The sequence below is a fragment of the Ursus maritimus genome, unplaced genomic scaffold (assembly GCF_017311325.1).
Source record: "Ursus maritimus isolate PB19 unplaced genomic scaffold, ASM1731132v1 scaffold_14, whole genome shotgun sequence".
In the NCBI taxonomy this organism is placed as follows: domain Eukaryota; kingdom Metazoa; phylum Chordata; class Mammalia; order Carnivora; family Ursidae; genus Ursus; species Ursus maritimus.
The window spans coordinates 33,104,295-33,121,229 of NW_024423786.1; the positions used below are offsets into that span (position 1 = coordinate 33,104,295).

At 43.9% G+C, this 16,935-nt stretch overlaps 1 protein-coding gene across 5 annotated transcripts in view; it reads left to right on the forward strand.

The window, feature by feature from the left end:
* The window catches only part of ARHGEF3 (Rho guanine nucleotide exchange factor 3), a 296,518-nt gene that overhangs the window by 85,805 nt on the left and 193,778 nt on the right, over window positions 1–16,935 (forward strand). For 4 of the 5 annotated variants that reach the window (XM_040628659.1, XM_040628660.1, XM_008703632.2 and 1 more), the window contains one exon: window positions 11,501–11,567. In XM_040628659.1, coding sequence (XP_040484593.1) covers window positions 11,501–11,567 — 67 coding nt within the window. Of the gene's footprint in view, window positions 1–5,335; window positions 5,618–11,500; window positions 11,568–16,935 lie in introns of those variants that run through there. The other variant, XM_040628661.1, reaches the window with a different exon arrangement.

Sequence of the window (16,935 nt, forward strand, 5' to 3'; positions counted from 1 at the left end):
ATCTCCAGTGCCGTCCATGTTGTAGCAAATGTTGAGAACTCATTCTTTCTGATTGCTGAGTAATATTCCATTGTATATATGGACCACAACTTCTTAATCCAGTCATCTGTTGCAGGGCATCTCGGCTCCTTCCACGATTTAGCTATTGTGGACATTGCTGCTATGAACATTGGGGTGCATATGGCCCTTTCTCTTCACTCACGCCTGTATCTTTGGGGTAAACACCCAGTAGTGCAATGGTCTGATCATAGGGTAGCTCAATTTTTAACTTTTAAGGGACCTCCACACTGTTTTCCAGAGTGGCTGTACCAACTTGCATTCCCACCAACAATGTAGGAGGGATCCCCTTTCTCCACATCCTCTCCAACAATTGTTGTTTCTTGCCTTGTCAATTTTTGCCATTCTAACTGGCGTAAGGTGGTATCTCAGTGTGGTTTTGATTTGAATTTCCTTGATGGCTAATGATTTTGAACATTTTTTCATGTGTCTGTTAGCCATTTGAACATACAGTGTAATACTAATTTCAGGTGAACAATGTAGTGATTGAACATCTTCACACGTCACCTGGTGTGCATCAGGACAAGTGCCCTCCTTCATCCCCATCACCTCTTTCACCCCCACCCCCACCTCCCCTCTGGTCACCAGCAGTTTGTTCTCTCTAGTTAAGAGTCTGTTTCTTGGTTTGCCTCTCTTCCCCCCACCCCACCTTTGCTCATTTGTTTTGTTTCTTAAGTTCTACATATGAGTGAAATTGTATGGTATTTGTCTGTCTTTGACTGACTTATTTCGCTTAGCATGATGCTCTCTAACTCCACCCACGTTGTTGGAAATGGCAAGATTTCATTTTTTTTTATAGGCGGACTAATATTCCATTGTGTGTGTGCGCGTGTGTGTATGTATGTATGTGTATATATATGCACACATTTGTATATATGTGTGTATATATATACACACACACACATATATATATATATATATATTTGGGCTGTTCAAGTATATTCATCAGTCGATGGACACTTGGGCTGTTTCCGTAATTTGGCTATTGTAGATAATGCTGCTATAAACATCGGGGTGCGTGTATCCCTTTGAATTGTATTATTTTTATTCTTGGGTAAAGAGACATGAAAAGATGCTCAACATCACTGATCATCAGGGAAATGCAAATCAAAACTACAATGAGATATCACTCAGTTTGTTCTCTCTAGTTAAGAGTCTGTTTCTTGGTTTGCCTCTCTTCCCCCCACCCCACCTTTGCTCATTTGTTTTGTTTCTTAAGTTCTACATATGAGTGAAATTGTATGGTATTTGTCTGTCTTTGACTGACTTATTTCGCTTAGCATGATGCTCTCTAACTCCACCCACGTTGTTGGAAATGGCAAGATTTCATTTTTTTTTATGGCGGACTAATATTCCATTGTGTGTGTGCGCGTGTGTGTATGTATGTATGTGTATATATATGCACACATTGTGTATATATGTGTGTATATATATACACACACACACATATATATATATATATATTTGGGCTGTTCAAGTATATTCATCAGTCGATGGACACTTGGGCTGTTTCCGTAATTTGGCTATTGTAGATAATGCTGCTATAAACATCGGGGTGCGTGTATCCCTTTGAATTAGTATTTTTTATTCTTTGGGTAAAGAGACATGAAAAGATGCTCAACATCACTGATCATCAGGGAAATGCAAATCAAAACTACAATGAGATATCACTTTACTGCTGTCAGGATGGCTAAAATCAACAACACAAGAAACAACAGGTGTTGGTGAGGATGTGGAGAAAGGAGCACCCTCTTGCACTGTTGGTGGGAATGCAAACTGGTGCAGCCACTGTGGGAAAGAGTGTGGAGGTTTCTCAAAAAGCTAAAAATAGAACTACCCTGCAATCCAGCAATTGCACTACTAGGTATTTACCCAAAGAATACCCTCCCTATTAAAAAGTTGTGGTCAAACACACATCACATATTTACCATCTTACCATTTCAGGTGTACAATAATTAAGTACATACACAATGTTGTGTATCTGTCACCACTATCTAATTCCATGATGTTTTCATCACCACAAAGGAAATTGTGTACGCGTTAAACAGTCACTTCCCACGCGCTCTCTTTCCCCCAGCCCCTGGCCACTGCTAGTCTGCTTTTAGTCTCTATGAATTTGCCTCTTCTGGGTATTTCATTAAATGGAATCCTACACGATGTGGCCTTTTGTGTCTGGCTTCTTTCACCTTGCATAACGTTTTCCAGGTTCTCCATGTCATAGCATGTGCAGTACTTGGTCCTTTTGAATAACATCCCATTGCAGGCATTATAACACCTTTTGCTTATCCATTTTCATTTAGCAGTGGATGGAACTGAACACATACCTTTTTGGTGGTTACTAGAGTACCAGGTATTTTGCTACGTGCTTGCTCCTGAGTCTATAAAGAGCCCTTACATATCAGTAACAAAAAAAGAACATCCCTTTTATAAATGAGTAAATGACCTGAACAAACATTTTACAAAATGCGAACTACAAATACAATCATTTCATGGGTTTAAAAAAATAATTGCAATCTCTTCTTTTTCGTTCATTCTGGAATTAGTTTGATTAGAGTAGTTCTATATTATTTAGGACCAGATTATAGACATCCCATTGTTTGGGATAGTTTCCATTTGGGAAAAATTTCATTTGTTGCTCTATTCAAGTAAAGATGTGACCTGAAAATAACTTCCAGAGACAATTTTCCAGAGACTACATCCCTAAAGCCTTTGAGAAATACTTTTTTCTTCCAAATTTTTCTTTTCTTTTTTTTTTTTTAAGGATTTTATTTATTTATTTGACAGAGACAGAGACAGCCAGCGAGAGAGGGAACACAAGCAGGGGGAGTGGGAGAGGAAGAAGTAGGCTCCCAGCGGAGCAGGGAACGTGATGTGGGGCTCGATCCCAGGACTCTGGGATCATGTCCTGAGCCGAAGGCAGACACTTAACTGAGCCACCCAGGTGCCCCATGTGTTGTTTTTCTATAACTGGGCTGTCCGGTATCTTAGACACATGCTACATACTGCTGCTGAGCACTTGAAACATGGCTAGTGCCAATTAAGATTGATGTAAGAGCAAAATACTCATTGGATTTTTAAGAATTAATTAATTTAACAGAGAGAGAGAGAGAGCATGAGCGGGAGGGGGAAGGGGCAGAGGGACAGGGAGAGAGAGAATCTTTAGCAGGCTCCTTGCTCAGCCCAGAGCCAGATGCGGGGCTCGATCTCATGACCCCAAGATCATGACCTAAGCTGAAATCAAGAGTCCGACACTTAACCAAATGAGCTACCCAGGCGCCCCAGCAAAAGACTCATTGGATTTTGAAGATGTGAAAAAATGTAAAATATCTCTAATATCTTTTTTCTATTACATATTGAACTGATAATAGTATCTGGATATATTGAGTTAAATAAACTATATGACTAAAACTAAACTTACCTGTTTCTGTTTACCGTTTTAATGCGACTAATAAAAAGTTTAAAATTACGTATGCAGCTCGCATGATGTTGCTACTGGACAGTGCTGTTCTAGAAAACAACTGCGGAGGGATAGAAAATGGAGAAAAGAAGTCTGCATGGACACTTGCGACTTCTGTGCCTTCAGAAAGTGCCCCGTGAGCGAGGCTGCAGTGGGTCTGGACGCCTGCAGCAGCCTCCCAGCTGGTCTCTGCCTTCATTCTGGACCCCTCAGCCGTCTTCACTTCCCCCTAGCCAGTGGGATCAAAATCGCATGTCATTCCCCACTCTGTAGCTTCCGTGGAGCCCCCTCAGCCCACGGCCAAGCCCCCAACCCAAGCCTTTAAGGTTCTGCCCTGTCCAGCTCCGGCCGCCTCTTCAGCCTCATCTCATGCCTGTCTGCCTCCTTCCCGGTCTGTCGAGGCCCTTCAGTAAACATGACCATGATTTTCATTGCACAATACATTTCCATCATAAAGATTGAAAAATACATAATGTAAAAGATGATGTCCACATCTGTGCTTCCCACCCCCCACCCTGGCTGCACACATCATCCATCACTGTCAACAGCTGGGCACATGCCCTTCCAGGGCCCTCACTCAGCGTACACAGCTCATTGTGCACGTGCGTGAGCGTGAGAGTGTGTGTGTGCGTGTGTGTAAACATAAATGGGTTTATGTGTTGTCCTGCTTCTTTTTCCACATACTGTATTTTATGGACTTTGCTGGTGAAGGCATTGTCTTTAATGGATGCCTCAGTATTTTACTATATGGCTGTGCCATAATTTATTCATTTGTTTATTACTGTTATTAATTATAAACTGTTTCACCCATATAGCAAAATATAGGCTATTATAACATTCATCTCTGTACCTACCATTTAGATTTAAGAAACATGATTTTGTCCTATTGGCTTCAGAATTTTTATGTGAATAGATGGGACATTACAGGTAGAGAGGAAGTCTCACGTGGGTCCCACTCCCGTCCCTTTTCCTTCTCAATCCCCAGAGAGAACCTCTCTGCTGTGGTTGATAAAACCTTTTCATCTGTAGTCTTAACTACGCATATGTGTGGCTATCAACAATAGAGTGTTATTTTGTGAGATTCTAAATAGGATTATATCATATATCATGCATATCTCCTGCCACTTGGATGTCCTTTCTCTCTCTCTCTCTCTCTCTCTCTTTTTTTTTTTTTTTTTTGGAGATTTTTCACTAGTATATTGTCCTACGGGGTCTTCCACTGCAAAAAATAAATAGAGCTTCATTTAAGCTATCCTTTATTGGCAGATGTTTAAGTTCTTAAGATGTTTAAGATGTTAAGTTTAGCTTCCAGTTTTTACAACATGACATCTCTCTTTTGCATCTTAACTCTTGACTCTTTTAACTTTAGCAGTCAGTTTGGCCAGTTTTGTCAATTTTGGTAATTTTTGCAAAGATCACCTTTATACCTCCTGCATTTTTTGCTTGCTTTTCCCATGGCCTGGCCTGTTGGTCCCTGTCTTATCACCTGCTTGAGTCCCTTATCTCTGTCAGGTCACAGGGAGGCCTCATTTCCTCTGGGAGGTCCTTCTGGCTCCCCAAGTGATTGAGCCCCTTTGGCACTCCCTACTACCACTCTTTTTTTTTTTTTTTTAAGACTTACTATTCTCTCTCTCTCTCTCATTGTCCTTTTGTAAGTTTCACGAAAGCAGACACCAGATCTGTGTTGTTCACTAATGTAATGTAACTGTATCTCTAATGTCTGGTACTGTGTCTGCCCTATAAGGTGTTCTTTTTTTATTTTTTAAAGATTTTATTTATTTATTTGTCAGAGAGAGAGAGGGAGTGCACGAGAACACAAGCAGGGAGAACAGCAGAGGGAGAAGAAGCAGACTCCCCGCTGCGCAAGGAGCCTGATGTGGGGCTCGATCCCAGAGCGGCAGCCATGGCAGGAGTGAACAAAGCTGAGTATGGCCGTACGGACTATGGAAACATGTTACTGGGGGATGCCTTGGTGCTTTTGTTGTAACAGACGAGCCAGACTGCGGAGCTTTCTATTTGGCAAACTACCTCTTCACTGAGAGCTTCTCCACAAAGAATTGGGTCTTCACCGGGCTAACCACCTGCCAGTCCATCCTCGATCAGGTATCACACACAGAACTAAGAAGCATTTACCTGAAAGAGACTGTCACTGTCTTAAGTAGTTCAAACAGAATAAAAATACCTGGCATGGGGCGTCTGGGTGGCTCAGTCAGTTGAGCGTCTGCCTCGTAATTTCGGCTCAGGTCGTGATCTCAGAGTTGTGGGATCGGGCCCCGTGTCGGGCTCCGTGCTCAGAGGGGACTGTCTTTCTCTCTCTCTCTAAAATTGAATGAAAAATTACCTGGCACAGGTGATACCATATTCTGCACTAATCTTTCTTACAAAATGTAGCTTTTTGGCTTTCTTAGTAATGCTACAATTGTCTCCATGGAAAGGGAGAAGTAAAACAAAAGAAATAAAAGGAACGTTTTGTTAGCATGCTGCCCTGAGTTGAGAATTAAGACATTAAAATATTTAAAACATAACGCAACATGCTGGCAAAGGTGGTACTCTTTGGAAGGGAAATAGAGTGGGGGACAGAAAATTAGGGAATGGAGGGGATCACTTTTCATGGTTACATTGTGTTCATATTTGTGGTCATGTTGTTGTCTAATACAAATATGGCAGGTTGAAGCCTTTGTTTTGTTTTACTTCTATTTTATCCAACGTGTAAGAATTAGTGCGAATTTCACTGGCTGTCCAACATGAGCCTTACCGATGATAATGATAAGTAACATTCCTTCTTACTGTGTTAAAGAAGGAGTCTTCAGGATGCTCCTCCTTACGATGAATTGTGAGAGGTCAGTAGTAACCTAACACTACGTCACAATGCCCACATCATTCACCTCACCGCATCTGATCAAATAGGCATTTTATCATCTCACAGCATCGTAAGAGGAAGGGCGATACAGTACAATAAGGTATTTGAGATAGGCCACATTCACATAACTTTTATTACTATATATAGTGTTACAATTCTTTTTTGGGGGAGTGGAGGGGGGAGAGGGAGAGAGAGAATCTTAAGCAGGCTCCATGCTGGGTGTGGCTGTCGTGTGGCTCAAGCCCATGACCTTGAGATCATGACCTGAGCTGAAATCAAAAGTCGTTCACTCAACCGATGGAACCATCCAGGGTTCCTCTGTTATAATTCTATCTTACTAGGCATTATTGTTGTCATCCCCTTACTCATTCATAAATTAAACTTAATTATAAGTGCGTACGTATAGGAGAAAACATAGCATGTATGGGGTTCAGTCATATCCGTTGGTTCAGGGAGTCTTGAAATGTACCCTAAGAAAATTGAGCTACCCTATGATCCAGCAATTGCACTACTGGGTATTTACCCCAAAGATACAGACGTAGTGAAGAGAAGGGCCATATGCACCCCAATGTTCATAGCAGCATTGTCCACAATAGCTAAATCGTGGAAGGAGCCGAGATGCCCTTCAACAGATGTCTGGATTAAGAAGATGTGGTCCATATATACAATGGAATATTACTCAGCCATAAAAAAGAACAATTTTTCAACATTTGCTGCAACATGGACGGGACTGGAGGAGATAATGCTAAACGAAATAAGTCAAGCAGAGAAAGACAATTATCATATGGTTTCACTCATTTATGGAACATGAGAAGTAGGAAGATTGTTAGGAGAAGAAAGGGAAGAAGAAAGGGAGGGTAAACAGAAGAGGGAAGGAACCATGAGAGACTATAGACTCTGGGAAACAAACCAAGGGCTTCGGTGGGGGGGAGGGGGATGGGATAGGCTGGTGATGGGTATTAAGGAGGGCACGTATTGCATGGTGCACTGGGTGTTATATGCAAGTAATAAATCATGGAACTTAAAAAAATAAATTTAATAAAAAAAAATAATAAAGCTCTGCATACAATGTGGAGCTAGAACTCACAACCCCAAGATCAAGAGTCACTGACTGAGCCAGCCAGGTGCCCCTGAACATACCTTTCGTGCAGAAGGGGGCTACTGTAAAAGCTAATTTGAGCATCCATGAGTGCCAGATTCTCTGCCATTTTATATAGTATATTAATGCTTCAATTTTGTGAAGAGAGATTATTATCCCCATTTTACAGACAAGAAAATGGAGGCTCAGAGGGAGTAGAGAGTAGGTAGCCTGGTTGAAGTCCTGCAGCAAGAAAGGGAGGGAGCTGGGGCGCCTGGGTGGCTCAGTCATTAAGCATCTGCCTTTGGCCCAGGGCGTGATCCCAGGGTCCTGGGATCGAGCCCTGCATCGTCTCCCTGCTCCACTGGGAGCCTGCTTCTTCCTCTCCCACTCCCTCTGCTTGTGTTCCCTCTCTCACTGGCTGTGTCTCTCTCTGTCAAATAAATAAATAAATAAAATCTTAAAAAAAAAGGAGGGAGCCACTTTCGGAGCCCCAAGTGGGTCCTACCCCAGGCACTAGGCTCTTAGACCCACACAGTGCATGGGCCGCGGAAGCTTCTGAAACCCATACTCTTAGGAGCTGCTCTGGAAATGGTCACTAATGCTCTTCCCAAGGGGTGGGAACAAGTTGTATTTGTTTTCCTGTGGTGGGAAATACATTCTGTTGCTAACCCTGAGGCCTGGTGCTACTGTGTGAGTCCAGCCACACACACACCTGAATTTGCGATCATTCCCTAAATGCATCTTTGCTCCTCCCGTGGGCATTTCTCCATGTCTACCATAAGCTCTCTGGAGGGGGGAATGTTTATAACTCTTCTTCCCAACCTTCCCTATGGTTGTAACCTCCTTCCAGGCAGGAAGTGCTCCCTGCTGTCACAGTGGCTTCCCTCCTGCTGCAGGCCCACCCCTGGCTGCCCATGGATTCCTCCACAGAGGTGGAGCGTTACTGTTCCGCGTTGTCCTCCTGACATCTGCAGGACAGGCTGTGCTGCTTAACCATGCATGCGTGGGCGGGGTGTGGGTGCAAGCAGGGGCGGAGAAGGGGCAGACTCCCCGCTGAGCAGAGAGCCCAACACAGGCCCCCATCCCAGGACCCTGAGATTATAACCTGAGCCAGGTTATAAGTCAGGTACTTAACCGACTGAGCCACCCAGAGGCCCTTCCTGAAGCTGTCCTTTAAAGCCACCTGGGTGCTAGTGTTTGGCTGGGGAGAAGGAGGTTACTAGTAGGAGACTCTTATGATGCCAGAGTAGACTGTTAAAGGGGTTCCAGCTAATGTGATTGATCTGGAAGCCTGGCTGGTGATGTTATACAAGGGCTGGGGGGAGCCTGTACTTAGGAACAGTCCTTCTTTTGGTAGGTTTCCTGGCAATTTCCCCAGTGGAGAAGGGTGTGTCCAAATTGCCTGAGAGTGCCCTGAATTGACAGATTTGCTTTGATCCTTTTTCTTTGCCTATGAAGTTTCTTATTGTGAGGCCCTGCTAAGCTGGTACCTTCCCACAAGGAACCCCCAGGCCATATTCTTCCAAAAGCATGCTATACCCTGTTTGGTGGGGCTTCTCTCTGTATGAGAGGGGCTACGTCCTCTGAATCTGGAGTCAGACACAAGTGGTTATGAATCCTACCTTGGCCACCTACCAGCTATGTGACTTTTGGCATGTGGCTTAACCTCTCTGAGTCCCAGTTTATCTCATCTGTAAAATGGGGGTAATGATAATATCCCCCATTATACCATAATATTATATGAAAATATGTTATGATACAAAGTTATACTATTTATTTAAAAGTATATAATGCCGGGGCGCCTGGCTGGCTCAGTTGGTAGAGCATGCGACTCTTGATCTTGAGGTCAAGCCCCACATTGGGTGTAGAGCTTACTTTAAATAAATAAAACTATTTTAAAAAATATATATTGCCATTATAATGTGTTATGTATTATAAGTTTGTACATATATATTTCTATATAAAATATTCTATAGCACCATTATAACACTCCCTGTATTTCATGTACTAACAATATACTGTAACATAATAACCTATCTTACTGTGAGACTTCGATTATGTAGGCAAAGTGTTTAACACAGTCCCTGGCACACCATGTAACTTAATTGCTGTTAATTGTTGTGATCATAGTTTTCTGTGGACCGCAAGATATAAAACAGGGGCCCATTTACTCACTGTGTTCTGCTTGCTGTACGTTGTTGCTTTGGAAGCAGTGAAGCTCATCAAATAATTAGGAAAGCAAAGCCCAATTATAACCCAGGAGAGGAGGGAACCGTATCCAGGGAGCTGTTTTGTTAAACTCTTAAGTTTTTTTCTCGCAAGGGGGAAAGGCTTTTTAAGAAGAACTTAGACCAACATGTTACTTAATAGAGAAGTGTATTAAATCTAAATAACAACCCACGTGTTCTGTTTGTCTTGAGATATTATTATTAGCCTGGGTTTTTATTGTTGTACGTGTGGGTGGGGAGGAATTGAGGCAGAAGTGGAGCTGGATATAAAGACACAGCTTTTGGTGAGTTGTCCCAGCTTTTCTGTGTCAGTCCTGTGCCCCTGGTCGAAGGCTGTTGTTGGAGCCAGAATTCTGTGTCGGTCCTGTGCCCCTGGTCAAAGGCTGTTCTTGGAGCCAGAATTCTGTGTCGGTCCTGTGCCCCTGGTCGAAGGCTGTTGTTGGAGCCAGAATTTGGGAGGAGGGGAAGGGGCTCTGCACTGACATCTTTGAGAACTTAGCAGTGATGGAACTGGATTTAGAACCCCCAGCCCATCTTGACTATACACTGGGTATCGTTCCTCCCATTTTGCACACAGGCGGTTTGAAAGCCCAAGAGAGAAAGTCTCAAGGTCAGGGTCACATAGCTAATAAAATGCCATGGGATCTGAGATCAGACAACTGAGACCAGAATCCTGATTTCACCTGTGTGCTGATAGCTGGCACTTAACATCCTTAGGTCTCTGTTTTCTTATCTGCTGAATGGGTACAGTGACAAACCCTGGCTTGCTTTGTGAGTCAGTGAGACTAACTCTGTGAAGTTTCAGCGTGCGCTGTTTTAAGGACTCAATACCTGTTAGCTGCTGCATTTTGCTTATTCATCTCTTTCCTGTGGGAGAGCCAGTTAAGATTTTTACTCGAGCCTGCCTCAAGCCTGTGCAGCGGTCACTTCTGTCTGGCATTACTGCTCATTATGGCGGGGAAGTCAAAGTACAGGTGTGGCTATCATGTGAAAAACCGACAACTTAGTACCTCCTTGGTACATCGGTGACTAAAACCTCAGGGAAAGTCCAAGATGGACCTTTCTCAGGGATGCTTTTCAGTGAGGTGGTACTTGGAGCAAACATGAGATTTGAATTTCCATATTGACAGACTCCAACAGTTTTGGGAGGAGTAATTTATTACTCCATGGAAACATTGTAGAAGGTGTCCTTGGAGGTCTGTTGGCAGCTACAAACTTGGATTCACTCTCCAGGACAGAAATAAGGTGTTGCTGGTGTGCCTGGAGCTGCCCAGCCACACTGCCGCTGCTGTAAGGATACTGATGCACGTGGACACATTGATCGGTGAGGGAACCGGTTCTGGCTGGCGAGGCAGCGGCTCCGTGTCCTGTGGACCGTCCCTCTAAAAAGTCTGGAGCTCAGGTGTGGCCTCCACCAGGGAGAGTTCCAGGCTCGGCTGAAGCTGTAAACACCAGCTGATGATGTCCGTTTGGGAATTGCTTGTGTGTGAGCAACAAAGATCAAGATCGGGAGCTTGGTCTGGCTCCTTGATTGCAACCAGGTTGAATTTTAGATTCGATTTGATTTTTTAAGGGTCGGGGCTTGACTATTTCCAAGGGACTCTGGAGCTCTGGTCCTGGGGGGCTGGGAAGGAGTTCGGAGTGCATTTGGTTGTGAAGGACTGCGGGGCTGTAGAAGAGGCCAGCTGCCTCATCGGCCTGGGCCGTTTCTCCAGGCATCTCTCTTTCTGATAAACGACGTCTGAAGTTGGTGATTTCCTCTGAGCATCCAACCCATGAGTGACGAACACACTGTCTTGTCTTTTCTCCTCTTCTAGGCCTAGGCGGCAGCGGCAGAACAACTTCCCCATGTTCCCCTCCCCTAAAGCCTGGAATTTCAGAGGGGTAAGTGTTTTCCCGGGCGTGGTCCCCACTGTTCTACACCCTATTCTGGCTGCTCCAGAGACAGTGCTGTTGGGGTTGGCTCTACTAATCGGGCTTCACCCAAAAAAGCTGTGTTTCAGCACTTGGAGAAATCGCGTTTGTATCAGCGGTTGTGGCTTAATTAAAAACGTTAAGTGGCTCAATTAAGTGCCTGCTGATGTCCGTTTGCCTGATAGGTCTTGGGCTCCTGGAAGCATCTGGTGAAGAAGCCAAGTCAGGGTTGAGGAGGGGGAGGCATTATACCTGTTTTCTGGGGGACCTGGAGGGATGGGTGCACAACGAAGAAAAAAGAAATCGGAAATGTACCATCTGTTAATATATAGATTTATGATTTCACGGGGAGCTTTGTTTTCCAGAAGGAGAAGTCTGGAAGCTCTAAACAGATTTTTAAGGGGAATCATAAAATCTCCCAATCATAAAGCTGTAGACCCGTGGAATTATAGTCAGATCTAACCTCCTCTTGATGCAAAGTTCTCTTCCTTAACATAATAATATTAATAGCAATAATAATAATAGTGTATAGAAGCCCTGCCGTGTGTGAAAATGAGTTCTAGCTCTGACCTTAGGAAAAAGACCCTTGTGTGTGTAAAGAATGCTCAGAGCTCAGTTTTACCACCTGGCCTTTGCCTGAGCTGTTTCTTTTGCCTAGAACACAGCCCCTCTGTCCAGCACTGCACTCCTACACACACTGCAACTGGCCCACCCACTTCATCCCTTAGGTCTAAGCCTTGACATCACCTCCTGTGGGAAAGCTGTCTGAGCTCAGGCACCACCTGTGGACCCCTGCACTTTCTTCTCATTGTTGGGATGAGATAGTTGGTGCCTACGGAAATGTCATATTAGAAGCTCCAAGCATCAGGTCTGTAGAGACCTTGTCATTCTCTCTTGTTCACTGCTGTATCCCTGGGCTTAGCACCTACGTACTTAATGACTTTGTTGAATGAAGAAACAAATCTTTCACATCCATCAGACGCAAAGTCCACTTCAGGCTGTGTTTCGAGCTCACGTCTTTGGTCTTTTCAGCACTGTTTTTTCTAGTGAGTTCACTGAGTTCCCCTTTAGTCTCCTACGTAGAGCTTAGTCATTTTCCCCAAGTGTGTTATTAAAAATAAATATAGATCACGGCTCTATTTCCAGTAAGTTTACAATATGCTTTTCACTGAGTACAAAGTGAAACGTGTTGACCTCTTAAATAGACGTGCATGTCTTACCGAATGTAAGTCATGTGTCTCCTAAGCTGTTTATGGTTTTGTGGATAAGATCCCCTTCCTCCAGGTGTCTTCAGTTGGATGATCATAACCATTAGGTGGAAAAAACCTTGTGTGGTCAAATAAACTTGGGGCACACTGAGAGCACCTAATTAAATATGTTCACCGCTGCGGGACTTCTCAGAGCCTTTGATGTGTTGCTATGCTTGGAGACTACATTAAGGTGAGTTGATGGCGTTGGTGGCATTTCCCAAAGTCATTGCTCATAAATTCTGGTTGACAAGATAGTTTGTACACACTTTGGAATAGTTGACATTTATTGTCGATTTTGAACTGTAGAGAAATTAGACCTTCTATGAGCAAATTGGTCTTTGTTGGAAGATATTTATTTTCTCTCTGTCTCTGGCCTCCCCTCAGGGTACCCTTCCTTCTGATTCAGCAGTGGTCACTAGCCAACTCTTGGGGTACATTGGGGTGACCAACTACCCAAGTTTACCAACCATTGTCCTGGTTTTAGCACTGGAAGTCCCAGGCAAACTGGGACAATTGATTACCATACTTATGGCCATAAGACCTTTTCAGCTGTTTTCCCTTGAAAAATGTTTTGTGAATTTTTGAGCACAACTCTGTCTTATAGAAATTGCTACTCAAAGGAACCTGTTAGATATACACTTGGTTAAAGTGACCCTTTGATAGCTTCATCCCTGCATGGTAACATTTGAAATTAGGGAATAGTTAAAATCGTTGGAGTAAGTAGAGTCAGTTAGGCGGTTAGGTCAGCTGTGGTGTTTATTTTGGTCCCTTGTCCGTGCTTTGATTTCTCCTGGCCCATGGGGCATATTGGTAAAGTTAGACAAACTGACCTCAGGATATGCAAGAGGGAGATGGTCTGAGGCTTGATCAATTGCCACATTGGCCAAATTGATCTCTTTCTGTGTTGGAGCATAATCCTCCCTGACATAGAGAGGGTAGGAGGGAACGCTACCAAGTGGAAACACCCTTACTCCCAGCCAGGCCATGCTTTGTAACCATCATTATGGTAATTGGAACTGAAGAACACGAGGGACCCAGAATGCCAGGATGAAGACTTTTGAGGCATTATTAGCTGATACGTTTTCTGTAATGAAATGTGACTCCCAGGCCTGTTAGACTGAGCTGTGCATGCTGTCCTAGGGCAGGGCATGCTTTTTGTGAATGCTTTATTTTCTTCTTTATTGAGAAAGGAAGGTTTTAGAATCTGTGCTAGTAAATTTCCCGTATTTATATATGTGGCAGAGGAAATCGTTACAAGTATTCATAATTCCATTCCTCTTTGGCTTGTAAAGAATAAAGATCCTGTGTTAGTTCACTATATTCTAGGCATTGGTGGATTTTGGGGTTGGTGTGGGGAGAAGTGGTGGGAGAAGATGGATGGTAAAAGGCGAGAGGACAAGGAACCACATTACTCTAGATGAGAAGCCAAGAGGGACACATGTGAGGGTTCAGAAGGGAGCTGGAGCATGAAGGGAGGAGAGGGAGTGGTTGGCATCTTAATAAGGAGTCTGGAAAAAGAGAGAGATGTTTCAAAATAATTTTAAGGAAAGTCTTTCTGAGTGAGTTGTATTGTAACCCCCTCATTGTCTTCCCTGGAAACATTCACTGCAGATCTGCATTACTCCTCAGGGCATTAGTAGTAGGCTTTGTGGTTTTCCTTTTTTGGGGGGCTGCAGTTTTTGGCTGTAGTGAGGTTCAGGAAGAGCTGGTGACCCTTGGATGACACTCTGTCTACCTACCAAGTGATTTAGCCTTTTATAGGAGTTGTCCTTATTAAGTGCTGTTTGGGTCTCTTGATTCCCACTCTTGTCTAAGCAGACAGAGGCCCTTGGTGTTACCAACCCTCCTGACTCCCCCACCTTCCTGAACAAGACGTGGGGTCGTGCCCGTCTCTCACCAGACCCACGGGTGCTGCATATACGCTCATGGAAAGAAGCCAAGAGGAGGTTTTGGTTGGGGTAGTTACAGTGGGAACATCATGAGTAAAACCAGAACAGAATGACAGGAATAAGAAGGTGGGACCCTGTAGTACTGTTACTAAGTGCTTCCGTCAGGTGCTTACTGCACATCTGGTCCCCATCTGGTTGAGGCAGTGCTGAGCTCAGAATTTCCTTCCTTGTTCAAATATTTGCTACAGCTCCTCCGGTTAGCTGAGAGAGAGAGAGAGAGAGACTGACTCAGGGAGGAAACTCACTCTAGAAGTGTGGAAATCTCAGGAGCGCAACTCCTACCACTGCCTATTAGTTAACTAGGAAGTACTTAGCAAGACCTGCTCCATACCAGACATCGATTAGGTGTTAGAACTGACGTTTCCATTAAATAGCAAACAAATTTTTCATGGCTATTGCTTGTCTTGTCTCTTTCTCCAGTGCCTGGTCTTCATTCTTGCCTAGGCCATTTGGGAAGAAATTTCTAGACTCGAAGCTTTGGAAGAAACTTTGGACATTGTAGCCCCAACCTTTTAATTTTCAGATGTGGAAAACAAGGCCTAATGTATTAGGACTCTTGATTGCAAATAATAGAAACTCAATTAAAACTAGCTCAAGTGGAAAGGGAGATTGATTGGCTCATGTGACTGAGGGACATGGAGGTGGGTAGGCTTCAGGTGCAACAGTATCCAGGGATACTCCCTTTCAGCTTTGTTACTTTTGGGGTATTGGTCGTATCCTATGTACTACATGTGAACTGTTTTGGAGGGAGAAGATGACCACAAACAGCTGCTCATTTCCAGAGGAAAGAGAGAAGCTTTTGATTCCAGGGTCCACATATGAAATCCCAGTGAAGGGCTCTGATTGCCCTGGCTTGGGTCACGTGGCTGTGCCTTGGCCAATCACTGTCATCAAGAAGATGGACCAGCCTTGGTCACATGTTCCCTCTGAAGGAGTTAGGTGGATGGCGTTTTGTCAGGGCGCTCCACGAGAGCTCCTTGAGGTAAGGAAGGGTCATTTGCTCCAAGGAAGAGTTTGGTGCTGTTACCAGATCTCTCCCGGGTCTCTCCCAAGAGATCAGAACTAGAACCTGGTTTGTGCCTGCTTCACGCTGCCTTGACACATTCCAGGTCCTGTATTTGGAAGGAAGTGCACACACCTCAGTGTCGTTGAATGTTTCTTGAAGGTCAGACTGGAATGTTCTAAAATTCACAACTCAGTAGAGTGACGGTCTCTAAGACTCAAAACATATGCAGCCAGGCAAGGATTTATTGTGACCTCACTGTGTCCACCCTGCAACAAGGGTGGCACAGAGTTCTCCCTCTTGTAGCCTCACTCGGTACATTTATCTCCACTTCCTGGACATCAGCTCCGGGCAAGGCCATGGCAGTCCTGCATGGTAGATGCATTTATTCCCATATCAAGGACGAGGAAACGGAGCCCCACATGTGCTAGCTTGCCTAAAATCACAGCTGTAGTAAGTGACAGAGCCAACATTTGAACCCAGGACTCTCTGTCCCCAGGCCTTTAGAGCTATTGTCTCTTTATTTATTTTTAAAAGATTTTCTTTATTTATTTGAGAGAGAGCGCGCGCAAGCAGGGATGAGGGGCAGAGGGAGAAGCAGACTCTCCACTGAGCAGGGAGCCCACCGTAAGGCTTAATCCCAGGACCCCGAGATCATGACCTGAGCAGAAGGCAGACACTTAACTGACTGAGCCACCCAGGCATCTCACATATTGCCTCTTTAAAACAAGGCTGATGATGCATACTTTTCTTCAAAGGAAGTTAGACATGAAGATCTTTTTTTAAATGCTAGGGACAATGAGTATGCTATGGTAAACTTCATCACCCAGAATGCCTTTCAGTTCTCTTCTATTCCTTTGGACTTCATTTTTTTAAAGGCTTGGTCTTCCCTACTATATTTATGAAAAAAATAATTTGTTACCCTGTTTTGTATTTGTAATGATGAATACAATTATAACAGCTCCACTAATCCCAGGTAAGTAGCCCCTAGCATTCACTTAGGTTATACCGGGCACTGTGTTGAGGGCTTTATGTGTATATTACTTCCCAGAACAATCCCAAGAAATTGATGTTGTTTGAGCCTCATCCTCATTTCATAGATGAGGAAGTAGATTGTGTTAGTTTTCCATCACTGC